Source organism: Sinohyriopsis cumingii, chromosome 3, assembly GCF_028554795.1.
Source record: "Sinohyriopsis cumingii isolate HCF-2022 chromosome 3, ASM2855479v2, whole genome shotgun sequence".
NCBI lineage: Eukaryota > Metazoa > Mollusca > Bivalvia > Unionida > Unionidae > Sinohyriopsis > Sinohyriopsis cumingii.
In genome coordinates, this window is record NC_142963.1 from 8186349 (window position 1) to 8212945 (window position 26597).

The following is a 26597-nucleotide window of genomic DNA, read 5'->3' on the forward strand; positions in this document are numbered from 1 at the left end:
TTAAGATATTCAAAACTGATTAATATGACAAGTAAAACAGGTGAGATAATGATTTCATTCATGTGCAATGTGACCAGTAATACAAGTGAGACAGTGATTTTATTCATGTACAAAATCTTGTGCGACAAACACCTGTGCCCATTAAGCTTTAAGCTGCCTATATAATTTTGTAGTCATGTAAAGATGTTATAAAAACGCACAAAATAAAATCAAATCTTTGTAAATTCAATGTACATGAGCTGCCTGCCTTCCATTTATTCTGAGATTAGCCAACACTAAAACATAATGATGTTTATTAACTGTCTCAAATTCATTGGAGTGTTAAAGGGTGATATGATAATTTATATGTACTGATGTATATAATGCATGCTATCTGATTACACATACATATATCTTTGATATCATGGATACCTGTCTCTGTATAATGTACATCTATCTAGTATTGCTGCCGTGTTGTCATCTGCTACCACGCTTTGAATAATGATAATGTAAAGATAAAATGTTATGTCACAAATGGAAACATTTCTTGCAATACGATCAATATGTGCAAGTGCTACATAGGCACATAACAGACAAACTGTGTCTGTCCAAATATCCACATGTGTGTGTGTGTTTGTGTGATTAGGATTTTCAATGCAGCTTAAACAATTTTTCAGTCCTATCACTACGATGTCTGCAGTGTGGCAGTTTATTGTGATGTCTAGCACTGGGGCATCATGCCATAGACATCTAGCATTCATGTCCCACTCAGTCACATTATCCTGACGCCAGGCCAACCAGTCCTAAAATTCACCTCTTAATGCTGAGATCCATGTGAGGCAGCTGTTAGTACCATTTTTGTAAGTTTATTGTATGACTCAGCCGGGGTTCAAACCCATGACCTCGCACTTCCGAAGCGGATGCTCTAACCACTAGGCCACCAGAGTGGTCACAATAATCTGCCAGCACCTACACAGATACATAAGTCCCCTACCTTCCATGATATGTAATATGCAGCAATAAACCCAAGGCAGACAGTGATCTTTAATCATACAGTATTTCTTCATGATAAATGCTGGGGACCATCCTTATAATCCTCTGTACAAGAAGTTCTTTAATCACACATATGTACAGTATTTCTTCATGAAAAATGCTGGGCACCAATCTGATAATCCATTGTACACAAAGTTCTTTAACCATACAATCATATGTACAGTATTTCTGCATGAAAAATGCTGGGCACCAATCTGATAATCCATTGTACACATAATTCTTTAATCATACAATCATATGTACAGTATTTCTTCATGAAAAATGCTAGGCACCAATCTGATAATCCATTGTACACAAAGTTCTTTAACCATATATATGTACAGTATTTTTTCATGAAAAATGCTGGGCACCAATCTGATAATCCATTGTACACAAAGTTCTTTAACCATATATACGTACAATATTTCTTCATGAAAAATGCTAGGCACCAATCTGATGACATTTTAAGAAATGGTTTTGTTTATTATTAGGCAGATTACATTCATTAAAGTACCATATACACTCACTTATAAGTTGGGTCCAACTTCAAAACACATTTTCATCTGCTGTTGCACAATGTGCCAGCTTATCAGTGTCTATGTTGTTTGTTCTACTGATTACTTGTAACAAACTGTACAGAAATAGATCTACCAGTGCATTATGTGATGGCACATATGGGTCTATGTTGTTTGTTCTACTGATTACTTGTAACAAACTGTACAGAAATAGACCTACCAGTGCATTATGTGATGGCACATATGGGTCTATGCTGTTTGTTCTACTGATTACTTGTAACAAACTGTACAGAAATAGACCTACCAGTGCATTATGTGATGGCACATATGGGTCTATGTTGTTTGTTCTACTGATTACTTGTAACAAACTGTACAGAAATAGACCTACCAGTGCATTATGTGATGGCACATATGGGTCTATATTGTTTGTTCTACTGATTACTTGTAACAAACTGTACAGAAATAGACCTACCAGTGCATTATGTGATGGCACATATGGGTCTATGTTGTTTGTAAGTGAGAATATACGCTACCTATACAAAGCATCTAAATACTGTCACCATAAGAGACTCATAAGTGAATATATATGTCAATGACGAGATGTTCAGCACAACATGTAGTTAGGGTACTCAGTTGAATATCCAATAAAAGGAAGACAGAGTTATTAAACTTGATAAATGTCTCTTATCCTCTGACCCTATTGCATAAAATCATCTGGACAAGTCTTGTCTATAGGTACAAAACATGGTCATATTTTGATATCAACAGTTTGAAAGCAAATGTTCTTTCAAGTTACAGGTCTTTATGTGCAAAACATGGTCATATTTTTATATCAACAGTCTGAAAGCAAACGTTCTTTCAAGTTACAGATCTATACATGCAAAACATATGGTCATATTTTGATATCAACAGTTTGAAAGCAAATGTTCTTTCAAGTTACAGGTCTTTATGTGCAGAACATAGGGATATTTAGATAGTATTAGTTAGAAAGCAAAAGCTCTTTCCAGATACATGTCTACAGGTATGAAACATAAGGGTTATTTCAATATCAACAGTTAGAAAGCAAAAGATCTTTCAAGATACATGCATGGCACAAGGAAGGCAAAGAGGATACACATTTTTCAATCAGTATTATTTAAGCAAAGAAGAAAAGCTCTGCATTTCTTACTTCATACAACTGAGGCAAGTTTCAGTAGGATTTGACCTAATCTTATTTATGATTTTTTTAAAAAATGAGCTACACAGAATAAGATACTTAAAGATGTCTTTAAACGAGTAAATAAATTACATAATCTTGTTAAGGTCCTGTGGTATTAGAATTATTTTAGACAGGTGTTCAGACAAATTCCAATCAGTCCAAAAAAATCAGGCCAAGTGCATGAATAGGATCCAGGAAACATTAATGGCAATTCTAGCTTTGAAAGAAACAAAATGGTCTGGATGACAGCAAGTTATGTGTATATATAAATACAGCACGCTATTTGTAAAATGAGAATAAATGCAGATATCTAGAAGTTCCCAAAATTACAGATTTGACAGCAACTGTATTTATCACAATATGCTGAAGTGTTGAAGATTTACAACACTTTATCTTAGAGTGACAATTATGTTCTTGATTAAACAATACCTTTGTTTTGAAATAGAAATTACCAAGTATTGTCTTCAATTTGAAATATAAATTACCAAGCATTGTCCTCAATTTGAAATAGAAATTACCAAGTATTGTCCTCAATTTGAAATAGAAATTACCAATTACCAATTATTGTCCTCAGTTTGAAATAGAAATTACCAAGTATTGTCCTCAATTTGCATGCCTTATTATCAATTAAAAATTTCTCTGGTTTTTCATAGAAGAGAATACTTTACTGTTGGTAATGTCAGGTTCTGAAAACTACTTTGATATCAGGAAACAAAGTAAATGCCTCTCTCTCTCTCTTTCTCTGTATATATATATATATATATATATATGCATTTCCTATGTTAACCAATTATATTTCATTATTATTTATGTTAATTTTTGCCAAATTTGTTTCAGGTGTTATCCTGTTGATGTCTGTTTTGTTCACATTTCATATCAGATGTTTCGACTGACATCCAAATTTGGCATATAACAGGTTATTAACATTACATACATACTAGAGGAGTTGGCTCCCATTTTTAAACTCTTCATTCTGGAGGATCATACTTTCTCTCCCTATATGTCACGCCTGATAAAGCACACACAAGATACATACTTGTCAATGATTAAGCCAGGACAGTTGTAATGATACACAAAGCATGCATGATGGTTAGGTTATGAGAAAATCATTATATTCCATTACGTAGCAGAGTCATTTCCTTTCAACAGGATATAATCAGACTGAGTCACGGGCAATTATAAATGACTACTGGTCTAAATGGAGAGTTGGGTACTTGTTAAGGCATGTGTCATATTTATATTCTCTTTATGGGCAGCATGGGGTTATGTTGAGTCTAATGTTCTTTGGTGTTATCTTTTAATTCTTGTTAAAGACAAGGGTCTTGTGTACAATAACAGTCATAAAGACAAAACAGTAAAATTGACATGGATCTAATCAAATAGATTTAGAGTTACTATGGATACAAACAATTTCTAAATACAATGACCATGGTTTGGGTTTTGTGTAATTTTTAAAATCTATTCATTGATCTTTTCAGCCAAATGCAAATTCATTAAAGTTTCATACTATAATGGCAAAAGGTCTCAGAAAACTAGGTCACTATAACTTAAAAGGAAGTATATTCCCAAGATCAAACATGCAACACATGTACAGTGTATATACACCTGAAACTTATATTTATGCTATTCAATCAACATACATACACTGAAAAAAGGATATACCAACAGACCTACACCCCAAAAATGTGTATATAAAATAACATCCTCCATATTGCACCAATGAAGACCTTTACTCAATAATCCTGAAAATTTATAATGCATACTTCTGCTGAAAAGCCATTAAGTTATTACCATACTTTTTTGTCAACAAATATATTTCATAAAAATCAGTACTCATGCTACTATTGGTTGAAATTACCCCTATGAACACATTCTCCTAAGCAGAATTAAAGTCCCTTTAAAATCTGACGAAGAAAAAAACAATGCATTATTCTCAATTTGGTGTTTATTCAATTGTGTCAGATACATTAGAAATAAACAAAATATGCATGATTTTGACAAACATTTACAAAGCATATATAAAATTCTGCTTATTTTAGTGCATATTTGTCAAAATCACTTAAATGACAATCATATTTTTTCTGGTGATATCTAATTACATGACGTATCCCTTGAGATGTATGTACTGGGTTTAACAGCACATTAGCACAATTATGACTATACAGTGATGATTACAAGTAAAGTTCTAAGGATTTAATTGGAATAACTGAATGAACTTTTAGAAAATAAACGCTTCAAAAAACATTTAACTATGTAGTCCTTCAAGATAAGACGTAATGATGTCAAACAAGCTTTGAAAAATACAAACTCAAAATTGTTCCAACTTCATGAAAGTAAACCTTCCAAATAAAAGTAAATATATTCCTTTACAATAATAACAGGTAAAAAGACTCTGAAGTTCCATAAAAAACAAAGACCAAATACAACAGAAAGGAAGCAGTCCATAATAAACAAAGACCAAATAAAACAGAAAGGGAACAGTCCATAAAAAATGTACTTGAGGAATGTGTTGATTGGTCTTGATAAGGAATACAGGAAGACTGTCACCTGATAAGCTGGGAAAGATTCTGACTACTGTTTCATGTCCACAAAAAAAGGAAATAATATAAATTATAGTAACATTCTGTTTATTCAGTTTGCTGAATTCTCATGGAATACAACTTGCCAATATAAGAAAAAGTTACCATTGTTGCAAGCCACTGGTGAAAATTCTCATGTTTTCTTTTCACCCTTGGCTACCTGGGGTAGGATTTCCTCAATTTTCATGAAATAAAGGTTGACCATCACATAATCTTTCATGCGGCACAAGCCAATTGGATTTTCTCTTCCAAACACTTACTGATGGATAACATGCCCTGATGCATAAGAGCCCATTTCATTGGCTAGTTGTTGACATGTTTTTGTGAATGCATATTCTTGAGAACTAAGGAATTGCAGGCAGACACTGGTGACACTATAGTAAATATTTGCCCATGGCTTGCAATGATGGAAACTTACAGGCTTATAAATGATGAGAGATAATAATAAGTCTAAGTCTGACAATAAGACTCAAGAGATGGCTAAAAAAAAATGAAAACAAAAAGAATTCCTTGTTAAGAATGAACTCATAATATATAAATTGATTCCAATATATATCAGCTAAAAAAGCTCCACTGTATAATACAGAACTCCCTCGCTATAAGGCCTTTCATTATAACATAGCTACAGTTATTATAATAAGGTGGGTATAGTCAGAGACTTCATTTCATTAAGTGGTAGTTGAATTACATGAATAATATAGTACATTATAAGGTCGTTTGACTTATAAGTGATATACTTTATGGTTCCTTAGGACAGCATTATAACAAGGGAGACTGTAATTGTTAAATTGTGTAAGAAACAAGAAAAGATAGACTAAGGGTCTAATTATAGCCAATGCCCATTGCACTAATAAACAAGGCTGTTAGCTAGCTGTGTACACCTGAGCAAATGACATGCTATTTCAACTATGAGAGTCTTTACTTCTGTAAGGTACATCCTCCAATGTGACAGATTTCCTAGTTGGACCAGAATACAGATTTTCAATGTACTGAATTTCATTTAACTACTGCATTTATATGTTACCTTGAATATGAAAACTGATTTTGATAACCATAATGAGTTGAAAATATTTTGTCTGACATTTGGATTAATTCCCCTTTTTTAATGGCCACAGTTTATGTTGGATTCTGTACATGAGATAGCCACAAGACTATACATTTTTCTTCTCCTTTTGTTCACATCCAAGTTCTTTGATGCAACGTTTACAGAAATGGATCAACTTCATTCTACTTGAAGCAAAACTGGAGACATTTCTGTGAATGCCAAATCATACAAATCCTAATGGTTTTCACATAATGCCTTATTCTGAAAACATATGAATTAAGACCACACCCTCCCTCACTGACCGTGGAAATGTAACCTGAAATTATTACATATAATTAAACACCTTGCAGATCTGATCACTCATAAAAAAAATTCAAACTTATTCCAAAAAATGTGACAACTTGAAATTAAGGTGCGGTATATTGACTGGCCAAAAACTCTTTTTAGGGATGCCAGGGGATTTTTGACAACTTGAAATTAAGGTGCGGTATACTGACTGGCCAAAAACCCTTTTTAGGGGTGCCAGGGGATTTTTGACAATTGTCAAATATGGACATGTAAACTAAAAGTACAGATAATTTCCACCCTGCAGTGAACATGACAAAAGGATATGGACAGATGGATGGAAGGACAAAACATCCATATCATTTTAAATACATACATACCTGTCTTAAACAGGGCAAAGAATTGTGCATAATAGATGCATTGCACATATTAAAATTACTAGTAAGAAAGAAAAGCATATCTTGTCTCAGGTGTACAAGAACATCCAAAAGTGAGATAACTAAGTAAGTATACACAAGAAGATCACAGGCAAACAAAAGTTACGACATGGATTGAACGAGCAAAGATTGGAGTCACTGAAAATAAAGAAAATGAAAAAATAAAAAAATATAAAAGGCAAACAAAAAGCAAAATACTGAAGCACAAATAACACAGCTGGTATACTATTTTAGTTAAAACTGTCACTGTGCACAAATGTCTGCAAAAACCAGACAGTCTTTGGTAATACGATTCATACATGCAGATACCTTTTAATTTGCCACGTAAGTTTAGTCAGTCTTATTTGAGATGTATGTAAATAAAGGAACCAGAGGCAAAAACTTACCCTGAGATTAGGTGATGGCTATCCCAGTTATGACAAAGTACACCAGCGGTGAAATAATATGATTCAATACATTACAGTGTACAGATATCATATAAAACATATTAAGACATACAAGTAAAGGGACTGATTCTTTGTCTTACATTTTTAAATCATAAGATCAATTATACCTGGATAGTAATTTACATAGAAAAAGTGATATCAATTATACCTGGATAGTAATTTACATAGAAAAAGTTATATCAATTATACCTGGATAGTAATTTACATAGAAAAAGTGATATCAATTATACCTGGATAGTAATTTACATAGAAAAAGTGATATCAATTATACCTGGATAGTAATTTACATAGAAAAAGTGATATCAATTATACCTGGATAGTAATTTACATGGAAAAAGTGATATCAATTATACCTGGATAGTAATTTACATAGAAAAAGTGATATCAATTATACCTGGATAGTAATTCACTTGGAAAAAGTGATATCAATTATACCTTGATAGTAATTCACATGGAAAAAGTGATATCAATTATGCCTGGATAGTAATTCACATGGAAAAAGTGATTCAATTATACCTGGATAGTAATTTACATAGAAAAAGTTATATCAATTATACCTGGATAGTAATTCACATGGAAAAAGTGATATCAATTATACCTGGATAGTAATTTACATAGAAAAAGTGATATCAATTACACCTGGAAAGTAATTCACATGGAAAAAGTGATATCAATTATACCTGGATAGTAATTCACATGGAAAAAGTTATATCAATTATACCTGGATAGTAATTCACATGGAAAAAGTTATATCAATTATACCTGGATAGTAATTCACATAGAAAAAGTTATATCAATTATACCTGGATAGTAATTCACATGGAAAAAGTTATATCAATTATACCTGGATAGTAATTCACATACAAAAAGTAATATCAATTATACCTGGATAGTAATTCACATAGAAAAAGTGATATCAATTATACCTGGATAGTAATTCACATGGAAGAAGTTATATCAATTATACCTGGATAGTAATTCACATACAAAAAGTAATATCAATTATACCTGGATAGTAATTCACATAGAAAAAGTGATATAAATTATACCTGGATAGTAATTTACATAGAAAAAGTGATATCAATTATACAATTCACATACAAAAAGTGATACCAATTATACCTGAATAGTAATTCACATATAAAAAGTGATATCAATTGTGTCAGGACAGTTAAAAAAATATATGTAACTCACTGGTGATGTTATGTGATCTAATACTAATAAAAATATTATGAAATTCCTAAATATTACATATACTAATCACAGTGTAGTTAATATCTTATATTTCACTTATCACAGTGCGGTGAATGTCTTATATTTTACTAATCACAGTGTAGTGAATGTCTTATATTTTACTAATCACAGTGTAGTGAATGTCTTATATTTCAATATTCACAGTGCAGTGAATGTCTTATATTTTACTAATCACAGTGCGGTGAATGTCTTATATTTTACTAATCACAGTGTAGTGAATGTCTTATATTTCAATATTCACAGTGTGGTGAATGTCTTATATTTTACTAATCACAGTGTAGTGAATGTCTTATATTTTACTAATCACAGTGTAGTGAATGTCTTATATTTCAAAATTCACAGTGCGGTGAATGTCTTATATTTTACTAATCACAGTGTAGTGAATGTCTTATATATTACTAATCACAGTGTAGTGAATGTCTTATATTTCATTATTCACAGTGTGGTGAATGTCTTATATTTCACTAACCACAGTGTGGTGAATGTCTTATATTTCACTAACCACAGTGTAGTGAATGTCTTATATTTCACTAACCACAGTGTGGTGAATGTCATATTTCACTAACCACAGTGTGGTGAATGTCTTATATTTCACTAACCACAGTGTGGTGAATGTCTTATATTTCACTAACCACAGTGTGGTGAATGTCTTATATTTCACTAACCACAGTGTGGTGAATGTCTTATATTTCACTAACCACAGTGTGGTGAATGTCATATTTCACTAACCACAGTGTGGTGAATGTCTTATATTTTACTAGTCACAGTGTGGTGAATGTCATATTTCACTAGTCACTGTGCAGTGAATGTCTTATTATTTACTTACATAGAAACAAATCTCCTAAAGTAAATTTCAGTCCTGATAATATGCTTAAAGGAGACCAGAAACCAATGGAAATATTGGATAATAATAAAGGTACTATAGCAGTAAACCTTATTCTGAAGTATCATCTGCGACCGAAATGCCAATATTAAAATATTGGCCTATCTTCTAGGAGCTGAATTTCCGTGACCTCGTATGCAAAATTTCCGCGCCTATTCGGTTACTTTCGGGATGTGACGTCATAGTAGCGACTCCAGCAGCCCAAGTGGGAGTTGCCAGAGTAAAAGACAATACCGTTTTGCGTTGCTTACGGGTGTAATAAAACATTAAGAAAAGCCAGTGGACAACACTTTTTTTTTCTTTTCCGAAAGATAAAGGCATACTGAAAGAATGGATACATTATTACAGACGAGTCGATTTCAAAGCAACACCATACAGCCCTATGTGCTCGTTACATTTCTCAAAGAACTGTTACGACAGGGATTCTGAAAAAATGGCAGCTCAAGGATACGCAAATGCTAGGCTTAGACAAAAAGTTGGCTCTGTTCCAGACATAACGTTGAATATTTTAAATCCTGGGAAAAGTGTTGAACGTGCGAGTTACGAAAATAGGCAGAAGGCCGAGTAAGTGACCACAAAATGCAACAATCAATTCACAGATCTTTTATCTACACCAGCAGTGCTAAAAATAAATCGGATAGCCCAACACCCTGGGTCCCTCTGGTTTTAGTTCCGGCCCATCCTGTATTCAAAATGAGGTGCCCGTCAGGCTTGTCGAAACAAAAATTGTTTGCCTGAGGAAACTTTGATCGCGCTGGTGAAATTAGTAAATGTATTTTCAAGATGTTGACATGCATGCCTTAACACGGTACAATCTAAATCAAATCAATACTGTCCAAGGTGAAATTTAGATTTGATTTTAATCAAATGGAGGCTTTGCCAAAAATAATATTCTAAACCTGTCGTGTTTCGAGAAAACACAATTTTCAGTAATCTTATAAAAATTACAAATTTAAAAGAAATATCATTGTATACATGTAGTATGTATAAACGGTAATCTGTAATGATTGGAACTGATATAAAATTATTCCTTGGGCAGTTTAAATAACAGCGATTAAAAGAAAAGAGGTTAAAGTTTCACATTAAATGGCTGACAATAGAAACGGGGGGGGGGACTATTGACCCAACCCCTTGCCCCAATGTGCGAGCGCCCATGGGACGTACCTTTTCTCCATGTGATATGCCTTATTATTCCCCCAGGACAAGCCCATTTTGCATATTCTGGTCAGCTCTGGCTAAATTGCAAAATAGCTAAAGCTTTGATTTAAGTACGCAAACAATAAAGCCGATGTGACCGTTCCGGTGGCCTAGTGGTTAGAGCGTCCGCCTCGGATGCGGGAGGTCGTGGGTTCGATCCCCGGCCGAATCATACAAAAGACTTTTAAAATGGTACTAACAGCTGCCTCGCTTGGCGTTCAGCATTAAGAGGTTAGTGTTAGGACTGGTCGGCCTGGTGTCAGGATAATGTGACTGGGTGGGACATCATGCTACATGTCTGCGGCATGATGCCCCAGTGCTAGACATCACTATAAACTGCCACATTGCAGACATCGTAGCGATATGACTGAAAAATTGTTAAAGCTACGTTAAAAATCAAAATCACATCACATCACAATAAAGCCGATGTGACTGATGAACATATTCCATCCTTGCATTGATCTTGTGAAAAGGACTGCCCTTCGGACATACTTCAAAGAAACCCTGTTCGACAGTGTGTGTGTGTGTGTGTGTGTGTGTGTGTGTAAGCTCCAGCAATTGATTGCCAAAATAAACGATGCCTATTTTGTTGTTACTTACGATGCCATGGACTTCAGGTTTAAGTCTTAATGCATGTAACACTGTTTGCTGAACAAAATATTTATTCAGAATTAGTTCTTTAGGGCCACATATACTGCATGGTATATTTTGTTTTATTCCTTTTAATTTAATTATGGTAATTAAACTTTACATATACGGTCGAGGAATGTCAGGTGTTAACTGGCCGAGTTTCTTTGGCGGAAATGGAGATGCGATTTTTGTTTGCAGAGAAAATTTCACAGTGATCATTCATTTAAGCTAATTGGTGACAATTGTATTCTTTTTATTTTGTTATACTATAGTACTGTTGTAGTTGTTTAAAAACATCTGAAATTTACTTGAATAATGTTTAATTTTCACGTTCTATTTACTGAAGAAGAAAAAAAAAGAAAAAAAATGTTGTGTGATATTAATTATTTTGTCCAGTGCCGGATTTAGACGTGTGTGCGTGTGATTTGAATTTTTAACGTAGTTTTAACAATTGCATACGTTATATCTATTTATAAACGGTTTGGGGTTGGTTTTTTCTTCTTCTGACAAATGAAAATTGACAGACATAATGTAATTATCGGGACTTCGCTGCGAAAAATTTAGAGATATTACGAGATCGAGATGTAGATCAGGAAATACCCCCAAAATCAGGAGGTTTTTCTCCCGGCTTGAGAGTTGACAGGTATGAACTGTCCGGGCTTGTGGAATTTCAGTCAGGGCTTGAGTTTATTTAAGTCACCTGCCCGGGGCCTGTGCCTAAAAAAATTCTTTTAACACTGACCAGTACAGTACATAAACTATTATATCAGACTGCAGATTCAAGTTTTGAATGTGCAACCCAAATGTGGTCTCCTTCCGTCTGCCTCGCTCGCCAATGTTTATGTTTGTATTCGAGGACTGGCTAGTATTGCGTCACGGTACCACGTGATCTGTCGTCTCATTAAAACTCGGAAAAACTCGGCAATTTACGGAATCGTGGTATCTTCCATGCAATAAAATCACTACCCGCTTACGATATTTAATTTATAAACATGTCAGTCGAATTAAAATCTGTAGAGAATTACATACGTAGAAGGAAAATTTTGATTTCTAGTCTCCTTTAAGTTACTAACACCAAGAATACTGCATCAACTACTTGTCCCTCATTGGCGGTAAAAACAGGACTAAAACAGTGCTGTAAACATCTAATGGCACTTTGTTTAATAACTTGGATGAATCCAAGAATTTATCAAACTCAGGATTCTATTTACAAAGAAAAGAAAAATAAGCAGAAAATCTTGAGTCCCAATGACATGAGCCATTTGTGCACTCTGTAGATTGAGCTGGGTGGAATATAAACACCCAACTCTGAATGGTGCATAAAGCTAAGTTAGAGTGTGTGCCAAGCTGTGTGCCAAGCAAAGTAACCTGTTTCTGGGCCATTTAATATTTTGTTGCCAAATATTTACATCTGTGTATAAGCGATCAGATCAGTGTTACATACAGCGTCAACATTTGAAGCAATGTATCAAGGTTGTTAAAGTGAATAATTTTCTTACCTAATATGCAGCTAAATTATGTCATCTTCCTCCAACTCCATTCCAAAAGGATCATTTACTGCAGAATCAGTTTCATCATCACTCTGTGTGCTCTGAATGGATTTCAAATCAGACTGTGAAACTGGCTCAGTAGAATCCATGTCGTAATTGTTTGAAAATGAATAGAAAAAACTTGAGTCAAATTTGGATGAATTAGTATATGATCTAGATATATTATTATTATTATTAGTTCTTTTAGAAAGAAGACTTGCAACGTAAGCACGTGTATCAAGCTCCTTCGCAGATTTTGTTACCTCAGATTCCGATTGTGGAGCACTTACATCACTAACACTGCCTGGATGATTATCTGATGTTGTGCTGCTACTGTCATCTTGTTTCTGACTAGCACTTTCACTGCTGTGATTAGATTCATTATCAAATGTCCATTCGTTGAATTCTTCAACCTGCCGAGGTGACTCATCAGAATATTTTACTCTACCAATAAGTTCTTCACCAATGTAGTCATCCCACTCAAAACTTGGGGTTCCAAAACCTGGAATGGCTGAAAAATCAAATGGATCTTCAACATTGAGTCCACTCTGTGATGTACTGTCTGAGGGAATTCCATCCTCTGGAATTGTTGATAAAGATCGATGAGTGCGGTGTGAGGTACCTAGTAAAGTGGTCCCTTTGGATATATAGATCTCTTTTGCCATTTCATAATCTCCATCATCAGAGTCATTTCTAACGATTAAAGTACGATTTGGCTGCTTTCGTGGGGTTTCATTATCTTCCTTGTCACTGTTGTTATTTGACTCAGTCCTGTAACCTTCATCTCCATTTTGATAGCTGTCTGAAGTTTCTCTATGTGATTTGAAAGGTTTCAAACTGGTGTTGTTTTCACTCAAGGTCAAGTTTTCAGAGCCTTGTGTTTTGGTATCATAAGCGGTTAAATAATGTGAACTCTGCAGATTACTTGAAGCAGTCAAATATGTGGAGGATTTTTCCTTGCTTGATGATGAAACATCTTTCTCCTTTGAAGGTGTGCTCATTACTATCGGAACAGGTGAAATACCTGAAGGTAAAATATTTATATTGACATCAGGGGAAAATAATTCCTTGTAACGTTCTATATTTGCGAAATCCTCCATGTTAGCTGGGCTACCTCCATAAGCGAGAACTGAATCATTCTGAAAACCATCAGCTGAAAAGTCCATTGCCTTATTTTCCAAAGAATCTTTCCTTTTATCCCTGTTAATTTTTGATCCTGCAAAAGAGACCTCAGGAACATTATCTGTATCTGTCCCTAGTTTAGACATCTCTAGGCTGGAGTCTGAAGCTGTCCTGTGAACTATGACCTCAGTCACATGACTGTTTTCTTTTGGAATACTTTCCCTTGATATAAAATCTAATTCAAATCCTTGGGATGGACTATTGGGAAAATCGGATTGATCATCATCATTTGGTTGATTGGGGGGCAGATGATTCCATTTCTTTTCAAATTCAGTCATTTTTGTAATTTTTTCACTGTCCTTCAGGATCTGTTTCAGGAATGACACAATATCATCTGCTGTTGGTCTTTGGTCTGCTTGCTGCCAGCACATTTCCATAAGCTCATACCTACAACAGCAATTTTGAATCTCATGTTTATCCATTACACAAACTATTCAAGAAAGTAAAGCATATTTTTAACTTACAACAGATTAAGTTCATCAGAGAAAGTTAAAGCACAAAACAAAAACCAAAAGTACCATGGCATGTGAATAAAATAATTTGATTCCAAGATACTTTGAGTAACATGTAAAAAATCTTTTATTCAGCAAATATTAAAGTCCAATTGAAAATGATGGATAGAAGTATAATATTGCTTCTACAGCTTGAAAATGTATGGTCACAATGATCTATTTATTCCTTCAATAGTAAAAACTATAACACAAAAATTGCAATCAATGTACCAAGGTTAAAAATTGGTACTGAGTGAAAGAATAAGAGGGAGGTAATATGAATTTGTCTAGATTTTACTGGATAGCACGTGGTCTTAGATTTTACTGGATAGCACTTGGTCTTAGATTCTTTTGGATAGCACTTGGTCTTAGATTTTATTGGATAGCACTTGGTCTTAGATTTTACTGGATAGCACTTGGTCTTAGATTTTATTGGATAGCACTTGGTCTTAGATTTTCCTAAAAAAATGTTTTCCCTTAAACAAGAATGTTTAACTATGTTATACAACATTTAACATGGATTTAAAAAACAACAACAAATGCCATTGTGCAATGCTGTACCTCTGCTGTAAAGAACTCAAGATCTGACTTCAATGAATTGGGTATTTTACTCTCTGGTTTGGGACCCCAGGTAGCCAAGTGGTCTAAGATCCCAGGTAGCCAAGTGGTCTAAGATCCCAGGTAGCCGAGTGGTCTAAAAGCCCAGGTAGCCAAGTGGTCTAAGGTGCTTGCCTTTAAAAATTACTGACATTTCACCTCTGTCCATGTAGATTTAGTCCTGGATTTAGTCAATGTGGGTATGTGAGAAATCTTGCCAGTAGCTTCCAGTGGGTCAGTGATTCTTCCTGCGGTTCTCCCAGGCTCTTTCTATACCAAATATACTGCAACCATGCCTTGTGTTCTAGAAAATGGCATTGAACCTATAACAACTCTCTGGTTTGGACCGGACCAGGTCTTTTGAAAGCTTGACTAAGACTCCATTTACACCAGATGGCATCCTAATCATTAAGATGCTTCCCATGCAAGTGAGATATCAACGTCATGGCTTTGGTGACAAAGATTAATTCTGGGTACACTTGATTATATGGCTCTTTTAAATCATTGTTCTAATTGTGCTTGAGAACTATCAATGCAAACATGCACAGAACATCTAAAACTTGTCCACACTGCATAATTTACATTTAAAAAATGTGCCATAATGAATATGCAAACAACAGTGGATTAAATGCACTGGCACCTAGCCAGTGGAAAATATATTCCTGGAATGCAAAATAAATCAATCTTTTCTTTTCAAATGCTAAGTTTTGTGCATTTGGGGGTTTAACTCCATTTTTAGCACATGATCAGCCACACATGGTGGAGAGCACATGTACATTGCAGAGTTGTTGTTGTTGGGTTTAACGCCATTTTTCAGCACACGATAGGCTAAGCATGGCGGCCGGTATTAATGGTGGAGGAAGAACCCTGGATGACCCCGGGAAGAACCACCGACCCACAAGAAGCTACTGGAAGCTTTCTCACATACCCACATTGGCCGAATCCTAGATTCGAACCCATGCAGACAGTGGCGAGATGGCAGTGATCCGTAACGGAGAGCGCTTTAGGGCCCCACATTGCAGAGTACTGAAACCATCACTGATATTATTGAGGAAGTCTGACCTACCAAACTTGGTATCCAAACTATTTCTTATGTCTCATAAAATATATGTTGGTGCAGTACAAGCTTCTTTGTCTTAGCATTTGGTTTTGAGCCAGATATTATGAAGGGGAGATCACTGAACATGCTTAAGAAGTCTTTCAATGAAATACATACTGGAAAACATTTCAATCATCATGAGTATTAATTTGTTTTTAATATACTGAAGAATCACTTGAATCTCAGAAAGGCTTGTGTATGACATATTACATTTTCTGACAAGCTGATACAAATATGACTTGGGTTGATATTGCAAAACAGCTACTTGCCCAATAGGAAGAGCGACCAGAGGGATCTGAATCTGATTCAAGAAAAAATAATAAAGTTTGGATTGGAAAAAATGAACAGTGACCAAAAATCTCTTGATACAGTCTGAGTTTTATTATTTTGCGATGCAAAAGGCTTGGTTATCCAAGTACCAGTCACCAACTCTGCTAGTAATGCACCAAAGAGTTGCCAAAAGTTGTGGAACATTACTGAGCCACCCATCTGCACACTAGTACACAAGGAACCCATCTACTTTGTGACATAAATTTGCTATTATAACAGACTTTCTGAAGGAGCACAGCATCCAAACTCTGTCACAACTTCCATATAGCCATTATTTAGCATCAAGGGATTTCTGGCTGAATTCCAGGGGCCCTGAGTGGCTGAGTGGTCTAAAGTGCTCACTGTTACGGATCACTGCCCTCACACCTCTGTCTGTGAGGATTCAAGTCTCGGGTTTGGCCAATATGGGTATGTGAGAAAGCATGCCAGTAGCTTGTCGTGGGCTGGTGGTTCTTTTCGGGGTTTTCCCAGGTTCTTTCTCCACCATTTATACTGGCCACCATGTATAGCCTATCTTGTGCTGATAAATGGCATTAAACCCTACAACAGCAACAACAACAACTGGCTGAATTCCATTATCAGAGTTTTGCTGAGATGAAGTCGATTTGAAAGCTGCCATGCAATTCAAAGTGCAATTTTCCAGTATATGAACAACATACCAAAAAGTGAACATAAACTGGCATGTACACTTTAGGTAATCAGACTGAATAAGCGTGTTGTGGTACATGGGAAGTACTTTAAGGGGAGTACTATGTAGGGGTGTACTGATATACTGTTTACTAATGATGCACTTTGTTGTACAGTAAACAAATATTCAGATTGCTTGCTCACACTGACCTGTTGTTTGTACAGTGGAGTTACAGGTCAGGCACTGCCTGCTGATTCTGAGTGGACAGCTACACCTGGCTTCCTCCTGAAATTCCCTTCTGGTGATCAGGTGGCCAAGCAGATATGAAGACACATGGCAAGGTCTGTGTGGACAGTGCATGGCATCAGTTCAGGTGGCCAAGCAGATATGAAGACAGATGGCAAGGTCTGTGTGGACAGTGCATGGCAACAGTTCAGGTGGCCAAGCAGATATGAAGACAGATGGCAAGGTCTGTGTGGACAGTGCAAGGCATCAGTTCAGGTGGCCAAGCAGATATGAAGACAGATGGCAAAGGTCTGTGTGGACAGTGCATGGCATCAGTTCAGGTGGCCAAGCAGATATGAAGGCAGATGGCAAGGTCTGTGTGGACAGTGCATGGCAACAGTTCAGTGGCCAAGCAGATATGAAGGAAAATGGCACGATCTGTGTGGACAGTGCACGGCAACAGTTCAGGTGGCCAAGCAGATATGAAGACAGATGACAAGGTTTGTGTGGACAGTGCATGGCATCAGTTCAGGTGCAGTATATGCTGATAACCATCCAGTAAATCCAGGTTGTCTCTAGATGTCTGGATATTGTCGTGCCACTGGACTCAGACAGGCAGACAAATTCATCATCCTTGGAAAAGTCAAAATAAGTGACTGTTCATGATCTCCAATGGTTCCCTGAATGCAAAATCTAAGTCTGATGACCATTTCTTTTCATCTTGTGACAATTTCAGTCTCAAAATCAGTATCAAGAAGACAGGTGATGCACCAACCTGCATCAGGAAAGCCATACATCGAGTCTACCATGTAAATGGCCAAACTCTTGTGGTATTGGACTAGTTCAGATATCACAGCAGCACAATCACATGCAAACCACATCGATGATGACACCAATGCTGGAATTGCTAAAGCAAGTGTGACCTTGGCAGGCTATGTGCAAATGTATGGGACTGCAGAGATAACAGTCAAGAAACAAAACGTAAAGTCTCCAAAGCCACTGGGTTGATGACCCTGCTGTATGCTTGCAAAACTTGGACAGTCAACAGATGCTAAGAAGCTGAACCATTTTCACATGAGCTGCCTGAGGAAACTGTTGAGGATAAGATGGCAGATCATGATCCCAGACAATGAGGCATTCCATACATCCATACTCTGCTGATAAAATCGCAGTTGAGATCGCAGGCCATGTCACCATGATGTTAAATGACAATCAAAGAATATCTTCTACGGTGAACTGGAGGGAAAGCGAGCTCAGGGTGGCCAGTACAAATACTTCATGGATTCCCTCAAATCTCTCCTGGAAGCACTTAACTTTAGTCTTGGGAAGACCTCACACAGGATCATTCCACATGCCGTAGTTTCATCGATACTGGAGCTACTGATTTTGAATGGAGGAAAATTGCATAGGCAGAGCTGAAGCATTAGTGATATAAATTTCAGAACTGCAACATTTCCTCTATTGATCAAGCAATCCGGTGTGGCATCTATTGTAAAGTCAACAAGACAATTCTAATCATAAAATGGCCAGATCAGCCACTCATGTATTCATAGAAACCAAACCAGTTAGTGATCTCATGGTCATCTTCAAACTTGAAGTATGAACCAAACATAAGACAAATCAGAGAACTGACGTGATATTGTGAGGACTGCACACCTGGCATACATACTAGACTCATGCATACCTCCTCAAAAGTGTACTTTGACTGGTACTCATGTTAAGATGCATCCACACAGTAATTTTCATGAAGAGTGTACCTTGATTGGTAATCGTGTCAAGATGCATCGACACAGTCATTTTCATGAAGAGTGTACCTTGATTGGTAATAATGTTAAGATGCATCCACACAGAAATTTTCATGAAGAGAGTACCTTGGTTGGTAATCATGTTAAGATGCATCCACACAGCAATTTTCATGAAGAGTGTACCTTGGATGATAATCATGTTAAGATGTATCCACACAGAAATTTTCATGAAGAGTGTACCTTGATTGGTAATCGTGTTAAGATGCATCCACACAGAAATTTTCATGAAGAGAGTACCTTGATCGGTAATCATGTTAAGATGCATCCACACAGAAATTTTGATGAAGAGTGTACCTTGGTTGGTAATCATGTTAAGATGCATCCACATAATTTTCATAAAGAGAGTACCTTGATCGGTAATCATGTTAAGGTGCAGCTACACAGCAATTTTCATAAAGAGTGTACCTTGATCGGTAATCATGTTAAGATGCATCCATGTAGCAATTTTCATGATGAGTGTACCTTGATCGGTAATCCTGTTATAATGCATTCACACAGTAATTTTCATGAAGAGTGTACCTTGATTGGTAATAATGTTAAGATGCATCCACACAGTAATTTTCATGAAGAGTGTACCGTGATTGGTAATCACCTTAGACTGCAGCTACAAAGTAATTTTCATGAAGAGTGTACATTGATTGGTAATCATGTTAAGATGCATCCACACAGAAATTTTCATGAAGAGTGTACCTTGATTGGTAATTGTATTAAGATGCATCCACACAGTAATTTTCATGAAGAGTGTATTTTAATTGGTAATCATGTTAAGATGCATCCACATAACAATTTTCATAAAGAGTGTACCTTGATTGGTAATCGTGTTACGATGCATCCACACAGTAATTTTCTTGAATAGTGTACCTTGATTGGTAATCATGTCAAGGTGCAACTACACAGCAATTTTCATAAAGAGTGTACCTTGATTGGTAATCATGTTAAGATACATCCATGTAGCAATTTTCATGATGAGTGTACCTTGATCGGTAATCAGGTTAAGAAGCGCAATATACTTTGTTTGGTCGTGAAAGATATATATATAAGATGGCACAGATAAAAATTGAAGTGGAATGATCCCGTTTTCTCTGTACTTTTATCTACCTTGATTCTCAAGAACCCTGGCTTTTAACTTGTAATGTATCTGTTTCCCCTGATAAGCATCCATATTAAGTAGATACTGTACCAAAACTGGGCATTGAATGAGCTGGGTACATTCTTGCACTATGGGTGAACTGTGCCTTAAGAGTAGCAGTGCACTGATGTCGGATGGCATGCTGATTAAGCTGGCCCATAATTCAACATAATAGGCAGGATTTGCTTCATTACTTAGGCCATGTGTTAAGATTCAGATGGAAATGGGCCACTGTATCCTTACAACTTTGTCCACTTCATTATGCTGGTAGCAGATTAGAGGATATGTAACCAACAAAACTGGTCCCTACTGTACCATGCTAGATGGTGTTTGAGGTGATTACTGTTATGTATTGTGTGGTCGACCTTGGTCAGTAATTGAGGGTAAAGGCCTACCTGACTACTCAGAGGTTTTTGATTTTTTTTTTGGTAAACAATATATTACAGATTTAATATCCATGACTTCAGATGATGTTTTATGATCATTATTAATTGGAGGTAAACATGTTAACTGATCTTGAGTTTAAGGTCAAACTTTGTTTAGAAACTAAGTATGTTCTAGAAGCAAGTTGTTTACAAATTTGATGGGGAAATGACCCTCATTCAGGTTGGTTCTGTTTTTGTGCCTTTGCTTTTTTATATAAATGTTGTTCACTTTAGAATTATTCAGTACGATCTTAACATCAGTTGTTAAGAGATTAAATTTTAGTTGTGTTTCAGTAAATATTTGAAAAGATTTATTGATTTAAATTATTAATTTTCAGACTTTATCTCTATTTGGGGATTACTGGGAGTAGCCAATGCTTGCAGAACATCCCTGATTGGGATTTTATAACTGAGCAAGTTATGCCTTTAAGTGACAAAAACATGAGAATGCAGTGACTCCATATCATGTGCTTACAAGGCAGCAAACTGGTACTGGGTGCATTGAGTAACTTGACCCATCAAAGTGCCTTGTGGAATGAAGTAGGCAAACTGCACATAAACCTTCTGTCTTTTGGTTTAAATGGTAAGATCAGCGATGTGATGTGATTTTGATTTTTAACGTAGCTTTAACAATTTTTCAGTCATATCGTATATGGTAAGATCAACTGTGGTAGTGACCTGTTGCGATCTGAGACATATGGCTGAGTTCAGTTTTGATGAAACAGTGCCACTTTGTCTTTCATGACTTTATTTGTATTGAGACAGGTTAGGAGATACAAGTTCAACAGTACCGGTCAATACGGCTCAAAGAAAGACCTCCCGTCTTTTAGCTTAAATGGTAAAATGGACTGTAGTAGTGACATATTGAGATCTGAGATAACAGGCAGAGTCCAGTTTTGATGGACCATGGCATTTAATCTTGCATGACATCATTCATAATGAGATGGGTTAGGGGATATCCCATGGAGAAGCCAATCATTCCCTACCATATGTCAGCATTAAAAACTGATGACACCTTTGCCCCCAACAGTACCCCCAGTAATAAAAACTGACTTTCTAATCATAATATGCAAGCCTCATATGTATTCATAGATAAGCAACTGGTGAAAGTTACTTAAGTGGTGCGGTCGAGAGTCTGGTGTTGCTGATGCTTATAAAGCTTACATTTAGTTTTGCCCAGGGTCTCAATCTATAAGACAAAATTGAGCAACAATATATACAGGTATAGTGTGGGATATGTCCTGCTATAAACACAGTGAATGTGCAAAGCTACACACTGTAACAATTACCTGTAAAAGGGCACACATTGCCACCAACATATGTAGAGTATTGGAGCATCACTATCAATATTTATGATGCTAAAGTGGTTACCTACACAGGTATAGTCAGTAATACAATGTTACCTGTAGGAAAGGCAAAATGACAGTCTACAAAGGTACAGTCAGTAATACAATGTTACCTGTATGAAAGGCAAAATGACAGCCTATACAGGTATAGTCAATAATACAATGTTACCTGTAGGAAAGGCAAAATGACAGCCTACACAGGTATATTCAGTAATACAATGTTACCTGTAGGAAAGGCAAAATGACAGCCTAAACAGGTATAGTCAGTAAAGCATCAAATATATAACTACAAAAAGGATTCTAAGACTGCATTAAAACAGAAAACCTGTATGCATCCAACCACAGCAGAAATTATACAGCAATATTTTATGAGTTTTCCATATCACATACCAGATCTGCACATCTTTCAATACAGCTATAGCAACGTGAGAGGATGCACTAGTGACCTGTGCAGGCATGTACCCAGGGCGCCTAAGTGTGTGAGGATGGTAAAGTGATGACACTGGAAAGCCAGAAACTTTGTCATCAAAGAAAGAAAGACATGGGAAATTTATAGATGGAATATACATCCTTCAAAAAGACCACTCCAACTTGCTTTAAGGTCAGAAACTTCCAAACTACTTACTATTATATGGACTGCAAGGCCTCACTGTCTGTAGTGAACTTGCTACTTTGCATGAGAAGTTAAGTGGAGCATTCATAGGATTTGGCAGAATTCCCTGTATCAAGGTGAGATTGCTCTATTACCTAGGAGGCAGACAACTTTTAGCTTTTTTTGCTGGAAAGTTTTAGCCTGGGAGTGCTGGATTGTGAATTAGTAATAGTTTTCCTATGTTATTATGATCAGCTAATGTATTTGAAGAAGAAGCCTTAAACTTTGGCATAATTAAAAAAAAATTGTACATATATGTCTATGTACAATTCTCTACATTTTTATGTCTACTGTGCTAAGTAGTCAAGTATTAACTGGATTTTCTATACATTTAAGCCAAATTTATTGTCATACATCCAATTCATAGCACAATGTAAATTTTCATTTTGTTTGCTCTTAATAATACTCAAATGTCTGCTCAATATCAATGCTGTTTAGCGAAAAGAAATACCAAAGGTTTGAGGGTACAACAAAATAATCATTAGTTATCCATGGCATTCTAGTAAATATGATGTTTATCACAGGACAAATTATAAAATCTAGGATGCAATCATACTCAGGAGATTAAGAAATCCAAAGTCTGACACTGAGAATTGAGAATTTCAAGACATAATTGGTATTTTGTTTTAATGAAATTTTTAGGTTAATTATTGAATTAGTACATCTATTATAATGTAAACGAATAACCCAGTATGGGCTGAATAAGCAGGCTATCTTCCTGACTGGTGTTGGCTAATACTGAAAAAGCAGGTTATCTTCCTGACTGGTATGGATTAATACTGAACAAGTAGGCTATCTTCCTGACTGGCATGGATTAATACTGAATAAGCAGGCTATCTTCCTGACTGGTATTGGCTAATACTGAATAAACAGGCTATCTTTCTGACTGGTGTTGGCTAATACTGAATAAACAGGCTATCTTTCTGACTGGTGTGGGCTAATACTGAATAAACAGGCTATCTTTCTGACTGGTGTGCGCTAATACTGAATAAACAGGCTATTTTCCTGACCTATGTGGGTTATACTAAGCAGGCTATCTTCCTGACTGGTAAGGATTAATACTGAATAAGCAGGCTATCTTCCTGACTGGTATGGATTAATACTGAATAAGCAGGCTATCTTCCTGACTGGTATGGATTAATACTGAATAAGCAGGTTATCTTCCCGACTGGTATGGATTAATACTGAATAAGCAGGCTATCTTCCTGACTGGTATGGATTAATACTGAATAAGAAGGCTACCTTCATGACTGGTATGGATTAATACTGAATAAGCAGGCTATCATCCTAACTGGTATGGGTTAATACTGAATAAGCAGGGTATCTTTCTGACTGGTGTGGGCTAATACTGAATAAACAGGATATTTTCCTGACCTATGTGGGTTAATACTGAACAAGCAGGTTATCTTCCTGACTGGTATGGATTAATACTGAATAAGTAGGCTATCTTCCTGACTGATATGGGTTAATACTGAATAAGTAGGCTACCTTCCTGACTGGTATGGATTAATACTGAATAAGCAGGCTATCTTCCTAACTGGTATGGGTTAATACTGAATAAGCAGGCTATCTTTCTGACTGGTGTGGGTTAATACTGAATAAACAGGCTATTTTCCTGACCTATGTGGGTTAATACTGAACAAGCAGGTTATCTTCCTGACTGGCATGGGCTAATACTGAATAAACAGGCTATCTTTCTGACTGGTGTGGGCTAATACTGAATAAACAGGCTATCTTTCTGACTGGTGTGGGCTAATACTGAAAAATAGGATATTTTCCTGACTGGTGTGGGTTAATACTGAATAAGCAGGCTATCATCCTGACTGGTATGGACTAAGACTGAATAAACAGGCTATCTTCCTGACTGGTGTGGGTTAATACTGAATAAGCAGGTTATCTTTCTGACTGGTATGGACTAAGACTGAATAAGGAGGCTATCTTCCTGACTGGTGTGGGCTAATACTGAATAAGCAGGCTATCTTCCTGACTGGTGTGGGCTAATAATGAATAAACAGGCTATTTCCTAACTGGTGTGGGTTAATACTGAACAAGGAGGCTAAATTCCTGACTGGTGTGGGCTAATACTGAATAAACAGGCTCTCTTTCTGACTGGTGTGGGCTAATACTGAAAAATAGGATATTTTCCTGACTGGTGTGGGTTAATACTGAATAAGCAGGCTATCTTCCTGACTGGTATGGATTAATACTGAATAAGTAGGCTATCTTCCTGACTGGTATGGATTAATACTGAATAAGCAGCCTATCTTCCTAACTGGTATGGGTTAATACTGAATATGAAGGCTATCTTTCTGACTGGTGTGGGTTAATACTGAATAAACAGGCTATTTTCCTGACCTATGTGGGTTAATACTGAATAAGCAGGTTATCTTCCTGACTGGTATGGATTAATACTGAATAAGCAGGCTACCTTCCTGACTGGTATGGGGTAATACTGAATAAACAGGCTATCTTTCTGACTGGTGTGGGCTAATACTGAATAAACAGGCTATTTTCCTGACCTATGTGGGTTATACTAAGCAGGCTATCGTCCTGACTGGTAAGGATTAATACTGAATAAGCAGGCTATCTTCCTGACTGGTATTGGCTAATACTGAATAAACAGGCTATCTTTCTGACTGGTGTTGGCTAATACTGAATAAACAGGCTATCTTTCTGACTGGTATGGGCTAATACTGAATAAACAGGCTATCTTTTTGACTGGTGTGGGCTAATACTGAATAAACAGGCTATTTTCCTGACCTATGTGGGTTATACTAAGCAGGCTATCGTCCTGACTGGTAGGGATTAATACTGAATAAGCAGGCTATCTTCCTGACTGGTATGGATTAATACTGAATAAGCAGGCTATCTTCCTGACTGGTATGGATTAATACTGAATAAGCAGGTTATCTTCCTGACTGGTGTGGGCTAATACTGAATAAGCAGGCTATCTTCCTGACTGGTATGGATTAATACTGAATAAGAAGGCTACCTAAAAGACTGGTATGGATTAATACTGAATAAGCAGGTTACCTTCCTGACTGGTATGGATTAATACTGAATAAGCAGGTTATCTTCCTGACTGGTATGGGCTAATACTGAATAAACAGGCTATCTTTCTGACTGGTGTGAGCTAATACTGAATAAACAGGCTATTGTCCTGACCTATGTGGGTTATACTAAGCAGGCTATCGTCCTGACTGGTAAAGATTAATACTGAATAAGCAGGCTATCTTCCTGACTGGTATGGATTAATACTGAATAAGCAGGCTATCTTCCTGACTGGTGTGGGCTAATACTGAATAAGCAGGCTATCTTCCTGACTGGTATGGATTAATACTGAATAAGCAGGCTACCTTCCTGACTGGTATGGATTAATACTGAATAAGCAGGCTATCATCCTAACTGGTATGGGTTAATACTGAATAAACAGGGTATCTTTCTGACTGGTGTGGGCTAATACTGAATAAACAGGATATTTTCCTGACCTATGTGGGTTAATACTGAATAAGCAGGTTATCTTCCTGACTGGTATGGATTAATACTGAATAAGTAGGCTATCTTCCTGACTGGTATGGGTTAATACTGAATAAGCAGGCTACCTTCCTGACTGGTATGGATTAATACTGAATAAGCAGGCTATCAACCTAACTGGTATGAGTTAATACTGAATAAACAG

The 26597-nt window shown here is 36.3% G+C and overlaps 1 protein-coding gene across 3 annotated transcripts in view; it reads right to left on the reverse strand.

The window, feature by feature from the left end:
• Positions 1-26597, reverse strand: part of LOC149802438 (uncharacterized) — a 75241-nt gene that overhangs the window by 16923 nt on the left and 31721 nt on the right. The window contains exons 11-12 of one of the 3 annotated variants that reach the window (XM_089951660.1): positions 12980-14578; positions 4674-7208 (exon numbers count right to left, since the gene is read on the reverse strand). In XM_089951660.1, the coding sequence (XP_089807786.1) occupies positions 12991-14578 (1588 nt within the window). In that variant the 3' untranslated portion in view covers positions 4674-7208; positions 12980-12990. Of the gene's footprint in view, positions 1-4673; positions 7209-12979; positions 14579-26597 lie in introns of those variants that run through there. The other 2 variants (XM_089951661.1, XM_089951659.1) reach the window with 2 other exon arrangements.